Here is an 8790-nt window from a genome sequence, read left to right as displayed (position 1 = left end):
CCTGGCCCAATGCCATTTCAATCAATTCGGCAATAACACGTAACGGCCCCTCCCAAACCGCCGAAATGTAACAGAGGTAATGGTCATTTTGGCCAAGTGCCGAATCCATTGAAAAAATTCTAAAAACTGCTTTAAAAATCGCCAAAAAAATCGTTAAAAAAATCTCCTGGTCTCTAATTATTGTGTAGCACTTTGATTAAGAAATTGTAAACTTGAAAAATGGATAAGGTTACCTATAGAATTCTCCTCTATCTGCCGAAAAAACATCTATATAACGGTCATCTCCTTCATGAGCCGAATTTTTATTTTTATTTTTTTTAGGCACGTAATGCGTAACATGGCCTGCCGAATTGATCGAAATGGCACAGTATTGTTGCTGACCCATCACAAATTTCGGTGTTGATAAAACACCGGCACAAGATCAGCAGCTTACCCCCAAAATGATGCTGGATGTACTTTTGACCAGAATGTGAGGGCAGAAGGGCAAGGAGATACTCCAAAAACCCAGGGGATGAACGACTGCAACATGGGAAGGATAGCAGCCTGTCAGTAGTTTCCAGATAAGATACGATAAGATAAAATAAGTTCTTTTTATTTTGTTTTATTTTTTCGGCAGGCAAACATGGTCTCCAGTCGATTCCTAAAAGTAGCCAACTTACAACACTTCCTGGCCGTCCTCCCCCAGCCTATGCCTCCCATCCACACCTGCACCCCGAGCCGAATATGGTTTATGCCCAACAACACCCCTAATCTTCCTCCAATCCCTCCACCCCGCCCACAAACTCAAAAGTATACTCAAAAACGTAGCACCAATAGTCAAATAAATCGTCGCAACATAACACTCCAACCCCTGCCCACACCTCGGTTCCGCACTCACTTCAGGCAGAGAGAACTGAGACGGAGAAGCCTCATGCGCGTCCAAATTCCGCCCGAATACGAGTGAGAAGAGGTTGCCTGCTGCCATGGGTGATAGAGATAGGTATCCCCAGTTTTCCGAAAAGTGGGCTTCGCGTTTAAATTAGTACGTGACTATTAGAAAGAAAGGGAAAGAGGAGACGCACGCATCCCGAACCACTCTAAACACACAGTTGGGAAGAGGGAGAATACACTCCCGTGCGCGAGGCCAAGGAGCGAACTGGCGATCCACAGGTTTTGGATGTCGTTGATTGACGCTGTGGCTACTTGGGAGATGAAGAAAAAGAAAGAGACGAGGGCGAGGGAGTATGAGCGTGGCATGCCGAAGTGGTTTTTACCCAGATCGGATACTAAGCCTATGAGAGACGGGGTGAGGAAAGCAGGGTTAGAGGGGTGGAGGAAGGGCGAACCTATGAAAATACGGCCTGTGAAATTCATTAGGCTTATGGAGGAGACTTGTTTAGATTGCCATTGGGAGGCTTTGGCCTCGTCGTAGTGTGGGTTATTGTACCCATACAAAGCTTGGGACATGGAACCGACATTGTTGATGTCTAGAAATCGGTAGGTAAGTGACCCCTTAACAAGCTCCGTCATAACGTACACATCAACCCAGTGCCACTAACTAAACGTCGCAATTAGCCACACATCAACCAAATAAGCGACCAGCTCACGAATGGAAAGAATACTGAACAACAACCAAAAATCAGCACTCTTCCACAGCCTCTTCCCATACACATTAGGCAGCCCTTCCAAGCTCTCCACCACTCCCTGACTAAGACTCGAACTCCTCCCATGCTGGTGCCTAGAAGGGCTCAACTCCAGAGTCCTATCCTCCTCTAACCTCGACGCATACGGCGGCAAGACAGCACCAGCGTCCGCAGCGGTGGTAAGTTGCGCGTAATAAGAACCTTGATCGTCTACTTCCCCATCACTGTTCAAATTATCGTCCGAGTCACCCCCTAAGAGGCGAGTATGGCTGCTATTATCGTGTGCCAACCCTGACGAAATAGCAGCGTCTCGGGGTTCTTCGATATCTGTGTGCTTGCTTGGCGGGAGGGGAATGGGGCGAACGAGGAAGAAACCCATTATCATGGGAAATGCGGTACCCATTGAGAGAAGGAAGAGGAAGGAAGAGGTGTTGCCTGCGTAGAAAAGGTGTGAGATGGTGGAAAAGAGGAATGCGGAGAGGCCAAAGCCAGAAATAACAAGTCCAGTCGTGGAGCCTCGCTATGCATAATGGTTCAGTTGAGAAGACGGTTTGTGGGCATGATACGTACCGTGCGATCGGGGAAGGTTTTAGCAGTCGAGTTGACAGCGCTTGTGAGGCCGCCATTACCGCCGGCTCCAGTCATGAAGCTAAACAGAACGAGGGTGTACAGCCCTAACGTGGATAGAGACGCTGCGTCGTCAGGTATCCCCTCATCGTAGAGGTGTCGGATCCCAGAGTATCCCCCAAGGAGAAACATGAACCCGCACGCCAAAAGAATGCGGGGTCCTCTGCGGTCGACGATCCGGCCCCAAATTGGGCCGCTGGCATATACACCGACTGAATAGAATCAATGCGAGGCTAGAAAGGGAGAGAAAGTGGCACTAACTGTTCCCGGCTAAGCCGACCATGTTCAGCTGGGTGTGCGTGATGCGGAGTCGTGAGCCGAGCTGGGGAGCGTATGCTGGATGAAATGAAAGAAGTCATATCAGTAACCCGATGTATGAGAAGAGAATCTGCGAATGAGATGAAATGAGTAGATTGACGATCAATACTGTCGTCACCGAAACCTTTAAGGGGGCTCGGGGCTCGGCTACGGTTAACCATCCAGACCCAATGAAAGCCAAATGAAGAAAGCACTCCGATGTGCCCCCCTCAGGCCTCAGGTCGTGTGCCGTCCAGAATATCTCGCGAGAAAGCGCACTCTCGAATGGCCGCACTAACGACGCACTGGCCGTCATGAAGCCAATGCTTTTTCTCGAAACCGATGACAACTTGCCCACTAGCATCCTCGTCCTAGCGCAAGTGATATGGCTGCAACTCCTGCTTCCTTAGGGGTTTGAACCACCACCCACTCATCCTCACTTCAACAAACATCGTCAAAGATGTGCCTGCCATTCAAACCTCCTCACCTGAATAAACCTGCCAGCGAGATCAATTAGGTTCAATTACAGACGTCAACCTGACACCAACTCACATAATTGGTTCCAGCAGCGAGAGCGACGATGAGACTGGCGATTAAGGTCGTGAGACGTGGAGTACTGTAGAGCGCCGGTACTGCTGAAGGATTGCTGGGCATTCTGCACGCAAAGAGTGTAGTGGAAGAGGAGAGAGGCGCTATCTGTGCATTCTGCTGGCGGAGGCGAGGTAGAAAAGCGGGACTAAAAGATATTCTCACGTACATAACCACTTGTAATCACGAATTGCCGCAATTACGCTGAACGTCAAGGAAATAAGGAGAAAATCCACATCGCAATGACAGGGTATGTATAGAATGGTATAGAATGCCCGTTACAGTGATCATAACACATACATATCTCGAAGAATCCTTGCCTTCCACCATATGCAACGTTAGAGGGCGGGGAACGGGGGAGTTGTAACAAAACAAGACCCGCTCAAGGATCCGAAGGCTTTGTCTCCACATCCGCGACCTCGGTCTGCTTGACGTTTCTCTGTATCAACGTCACAGCTCTAGGCTGCCCAGGGCGTTGATGATCATAATCCTCCAACCGAAGCTTCCCAGTTGGATATTCCGCATCTGGATGCCAAGGATCCTTTGGATCAGCCACTGCATCCTGCTGGAAAAGCCCCGCGGTATCAAGCTGGAACGCTATCATCGTAGGATCCGAAAACCAGGGATGGCGGAAGTGACTTTGCCAATACGCAAAAGCGACGCCACACAGTAAGAGCGCAAGTTGTAATCCAGTCCAGATATAGACCCTCCAGCGAGTAACGGTGGGGTGCGAAGCTGGGAGGGCGAATGCCACACCGGTCGCGTTATTTGGACCAACTGAACCGATTGTCAGTACTAAGGATGACCATGCGGATTGATAGGCCCGTGAAACGAACTCGATCGCAATACTGTTCACGGGAGTTGAAATATCTGTCGTAAGTGCTGAAAAGACAGTGAGCAGCGTATGTGTTCCAACCGACGGAGCTATCGCCAGGGCCTCGATAGTCAGAGGATCTGGAACGAGTTGTAGGTTTTCATCCTCGATATTGCCCTCAACAACGGCAGGTGAGACAATCTTGCAGTTCTGACAAACCGCACCGCCAGCTGTATATGTCACGTTTGCGAATGCGAAGCACGAATAGCGCGTTGAGTTATTGGTGAGAGTGAGGTAGAAACTGACGTTGGAGGGGATGTAATAATCGGGGTAAGGCGAGGTGCAATCTGGATTGGTCGGGGAAAGAACTCGAATACTGAGAATCCGAGATTCAGATACGTTGGTAGGATCTGGCAGGTTAGGACTAGAGCCTGGACCCCAAGAAGCATCGGGGAGGAATGCAGCTAATCCCTGGTCGGTGATGTAGGGGTTATAAATACTAGAATCGTTGAGCAATGATTTCTGTTGACTTGAGAGAACAGCTTCGGGGTCTGTGATGTATTCAAAATTATTCACTTTGAAATACGGCAAGCGGATTGTATCCAATGTCGAATTGATGGGAAGATATTGAATGGTTTGAGTCTCTGCGTATTGGATAATAGGACGTCGGGTGAGATTGGATGGCAGGGTAAGATATGAAGAATTCGTGTTGAGGTTCCCCCAGGAAACCAAGGACAAAGCCGCTCCACTTTCTATAGTGTTCGAAACAATGACTGGATCGTTTCGATACGTTGCAATGTTCTGCCCGGCTTCTCCCTCCTTGATATTCCCCACAGGTATAAACCCATCCACCAGAATAAACGTAGGTTGCCAGGTGACCGATCCCGTCAGGATAGACGAGAAATAATCCATCCCGAAGCAGGTGAAGATGATAAGATAGACGAGAAAAACATTCTTTCGGTTGGCAACGTCGCGAGGCCACAGCAGCGTTGTTATTCCACCATCAACGACTTTGGAGAAACCAGCTATGGTGATTTCCCCTTTCTCCATGAACATAAACGCACACCGCCAGAGAAGCTTGCCAGCCCAGCACGCAGCCGCTGCGCGAGTGGCGCTGGCTGCGATGCTAAGCGCGGTTGTGATGTCGGATTGCAGGAGTCTGTATGAATTGAGGCCAGCAGTAGTCTTCCCGCCATCGAGGTCGGTGAAATGGGGCTGACGATGGTTGAGGTTGTAGATTCTATCCCCACTACGCGAATCAATGAGGTAGAGGGTCACGAAAGCGACAAGGATCGTCAAGGCGAAGTGAAGGATGAAAGGTACGGCCTTCTTCAGGTTGTGGATGGAAAGTATCCTGAAAAACCATGCAGTTACGGTTTCAAGTAGCGTGGAAGAGAGAACAGAGGCACTTACCCAGACATCTTCTCCAGAAGTCTAACCTTGGAGATAAGATGAACGTCTCTTTTTGAACCCAGTCGATAGTCGTAAGCAGGGCTGTGACTTGACTAATAATCAAAAAAAAGAATTCAGTCGAGAGGAGTAACGGGCGTTACCCCAAATCCAAAGTCGAGATACTGTAGTGATGGTTTGAGAACTTTGGTCGCCAACCTAGGTTCTTACTGGGTGCTTAAGTATTGGGCCAAGGGCTCAAGTGATGTGATGGCTTGTGATGGATAAGACTTTTAATAAAAGGAAGGGCGCCCTTTGGGCGCCTTTGTGAAACTCTCCGCGAACAACGGGGCCATTCTAAAGTGCAATGTTGTCAGAGACCGAAGCGGGGGAGAGTTTCGAGCACTTACTGTATGCAAGCTTAGCTCAACACTGTCACCGCCTACTTATAAAAACTCGAGTGCCTGAATCTCGACGAAGAGAAACGAAAACCAGACGATTGGGAGAAAACATATCCTCTCAGGGTCGCACGGACCTGCCAAGAAACCCTGAAGAAACCACTGGAAGCCTCATGTTCTGACTCGCCTACGACTTGAGGCCTGAAGCGCTGACATCCAAGAATTAAAATATCAATGGCTGGCGAGTTGAAAAAGAACAACTGTTGTGTAAGTGGCCACCTGAACGCACAGAGTGTCAAGGTGTGGGGGGAAAAATGAATGCTGCACATTCCGAAGCCGAAGGTTTTCCCCACGTGTCCAAGTCGGCAATTTCCTGCACAGGGTTTTCCCTCGCCAATTCATATCACCTTGCTTGTCAAGGTCTCCCAAGGTCATAAATACCAAACAGGTACAAACAAACTACCCAGGGCCCCAGGGGCCATGGGGGTCTTTTCTTGCATATCGCGCACGCGAGCGGGCAAGCATGAACAAACAAACTTTCTACGGGCCATGGGGCTCTTTTCTTGCATATGGCGCACGCGAGCGAGCAAACCGGTGCAAACAACTGGTCTTTTCAAAACATGATATCGTCGTCTCTTTCTTAGCGCCAGCTCCAATGTTTATATACATAACTATGTAGCGCTATAGCTCTTGAACACTGTTTCCTTTGTTACGAAAAAAAAAGTCGCATCGTCACATTGGTGCAAAGGAGTGTATTTGTCAGCAAGCAAGGTGCCTGCTGCCGCTGCTAAGTGTCAGCCTCTAGTAGTGATTTCAGCTGATTTCTATGGAACAGGTTACAGCCGCAGCGATGTAATTGAGGGTACTATCAGTGACCAGGAGTTTGAAACGATTTGACCTTTGGCTGAATTATGCCACAACCGCTCCACTCCGGGCCTCCAAATTTTGTGTGGTGGTGAATGTGTATCTCATGAACATGAATATATTTTTAGTTTTTTTATTGAACAGTGGTGGAAGCTGACGGAGGCTTACCGGTCGTCGAAGTCGATTGTTTCGGGAGATTGAAATGGCTGTCACGTCCAAGTCACATCCAACTGTCAGAATTTTGATAGGTGATGCGACTGCCAGGGTTCAAAACCACGCAGCCCAAAATCACGTCTGTCACGCTCAGCAGACAAAGAATCGAAATTCATTGGATTATAAGCATAGTTCTTCACCTTTCTGCTCGATTTTTTGTATTTGAAGTCGCGTCGTTTACTAGTACATGCTTGTAAATTTTTAGATACCCTAATGCAAAGGATCGGATTAGATCTTGAAAATCATTTGCATACATCACGGTTTTGATGCGCCGAAAGCCACCTTTTAAAATCCTGAGCTTGTCAGACTCGGTTGTTGCACAAAAAAGGTTGATATTCATATTTGTAAGAGTCATAATTAGTCCAGAAAAAAATACCAGAAAGCCTGTGTCAAAATTAAGAGAGGAAATCGGGGATTTCAAACTCCTGAAGCATATCAAACTCCTGGTCACGTATACAACGTCAGTGTTATAGTTCTCACAGACGCGCTCAAAGCTTCGCCTCCACATTCTCGAGCTCGGTGTACTTCACGTCTCTATGTATCAACGTCACAGCTCTAGGCTGCCCAGGCCGTTGTTGATCATAATCCTCCAGCTGAAGAGTCCCAGCAGGATATTCCGCATCTGGATCCCAAGGATCCTTCGGATCAGCCACTGCACCCTGCTGGAAAAGCCCCGCGGTATCAAGCTGGAACGCTATCATCGTAGGATCCGAAAACCAGGGATGGCGGAAGCGACTTTGCCAATACGCAAAAGCGACGCCACACAGAAAGAGCAAAAGTTGTATTCCAGTCCACAGATAGACCCTCCAGCGAGTAACAGTGGGGTGCGAAGCAGGGAGGGCGAATGCCACACTCGTCTCGTTATTTGGACCAATAGAACCAAGCGTCAGTACTAAGGATGACCATGCGGATTGATAGGCCCGTGAAACGAACTCGATCGCAATACTGTTCAAGGGAGTTGAGATGTCTGTCGTAAGTGCTGAAAAGACAGTGAGCAGCGTATGTGTTCCAACCGACGGAGCTATCGCCAGCGCCTCAATAGTCAGAGGATCTGGAACGGGTTGCATATCGTCATCTTCGATATTGCCCTCAACAACGGCGGGTAAGACAATCTGGCAGTTCTGACAAACTGCACCGCCAGCTGTATATGTCACGTTTGCGAATGCGAAGCAGGAGTAGTACGTTGAGTTGTTGGTGAGAGTGAGGTAGAAACTGACATTGGAGGGTATGTAAGAATCGGGGTAAGGTGAGGTGCAATTTGGATTGGCCGGGGAAAGGACTCGAATACTGAGAATCCGAGATTCAGATACGTTGGTAGGATCTGGTAAGTTAGGAGTAGAGCCTGGACCCCAAAAAGCATCGGGGAGGAATGCAGCTAATCCCTGGTCTGCGATGTAGGGGTTATAAATGCTAGAATCGTTGAGCAATGATTTCTGTTGACTTGAGAGAACAGCTTCGGGGTCTGTGATGTATTCAAAATTATTCACTTTGAAATACGGCAAGCGGATTGTATCCAATGTCGAATTGATGGGAAGATATTGAATGGTTTGAGTCTCTGCGTATTGGATAATAGGACGTCGGGTGAGATTGGATGGCAGGGTAAGATATGAAGAATTCGTGTTGAGGTTCCCCCAGGAAACCAAGGACAAAGCCGCTCCACTTTCTATAGTGTTCGAAACAATGACTGGATCGTTTCGATACGTTGCAATGTTCTGCCCGGCTACTCCCTCCTTGATATTCCCCACAGGTATAAACCCATCCACCAGAATAAACGTAGGTTGCCAGGTGACCGATCCCGTCAGGATAGACGAGAAATAATCCATCCCGAAGCAGGTGAAGATGATAAAATAGACGAGAAAAACATTCTTTCGGTTGGCAACGTCGCGAGGCCACAGCAGCGTTGTTATTCCACCATCGACGACTTTGGAGAATCCAGCTATAGTGATTTCCCCTTTCTCCATGAACATGAACGCACACC

General features: G+C 48.4%; 4 protein-coding genes across 4 annotated transcripts; 1 reads left to right on the top strand and 3 right to left on the bottom strand.

The window, feature by feature from the left end:
• Nucleotides 1-655: 655 nt before the first annotated feature.
• On the bottom strand, nt 656-3200 carry LACBIDRAFT_192361 (uncharacterized protein; the record flags this gene model as incomplete). The annotated part of the gene is made up of 11 exons (XM_001890550.1): nt 656-860; nt 894-1005; nt 1062-1271; nt 1326-1466; nt 1517-1537; nt 1587-1669; nt 1913-2142; nt 2193-2271; nt 2293-2461; nt 2511-2585; nt 3089-3200. 11 exons carry the CDS (start codon nt 3198-3200, stop codon nt 656-658), a joined length of 1437 nt encoding a protein of 478 aa, XP_001890585.1.
• Nucleotides 3201-3375: 175 nt separating this feature from the next.
• Nucleotides 3376-5537, bottom strand: LACBIDRAFT_296057 (uncharacterized protein). The gene is made up of 3 exons (XM_001890549.1): nt 5502-5537; nt 5362-5448; nt 3376-5302 (listed from the first exon to the last, which is right to left on the bottom strand). The coding sequence occupies exons 2-3, from the start codon at nt 5367-5369 to the stop codon at nt 3517-3519; spliced, it is 1794 nt and encodes a 597-aa protein (XP_001890584.1). The 5' UTR covers nt 5370-5448; nt 5502-5537; the 3' UTR covers nt 3376-3516.
• A 516-nt stretch (nt 5538-6053) lies between these two features.
• Nucleotides 6054-6359, top strand: LACBIDRAFT_296757 (uncharacterized protein; the record flags this gene model as incomplete). The annotated part of the gene is made up of 1 exon (XM_001890552.1): nt 6054-6359. The coding sequence occupies one exon, from the start codon at nt 6054-6056 to the stop codon at nt 6357-6359; it is 306 nt and encodes a 101-aa protein (XP_001890587.1).
• Nucleotides 6360-7300: 941 nt separating this feature from the next.
• On the bottom strand, nt 7301-8779 carry LACBIDRAFT_296756 (uncharacterized protein; the record flags this gene model as incomplete). Its single annotated transcript, XM_001890548.1, has 1 exon — nt 7301-8779. One exon carries the CDS (start codon nt 8777-8779, stop codon nt 7301-7303), a length of 1479 nt encoding a protein of 492 aa, XP_001890583.1.
• Between the last annotated feature and the right edge of the window lie 11 nt (nt 8780-8790).

This window comes from Laccaria bicolor, genomic scaffold, assembly GCF_000143565.1.
Source record: "Laccaria bicolor S238N-H82 LACBIscaffold_111 genomic scaffold, whole genome shotgun sequence".
Taxonomy (NCBI): domain Eukaryota; kingdom Fungi; phylum Basidiomycota; class Agaricomycetes; order Agaricales; family Hydnangiaceae; genus Laccaria; species Laccaria bicolor.
This window is presented reverse-complemented; position numbering and strand designations above follow the sequence as displayed.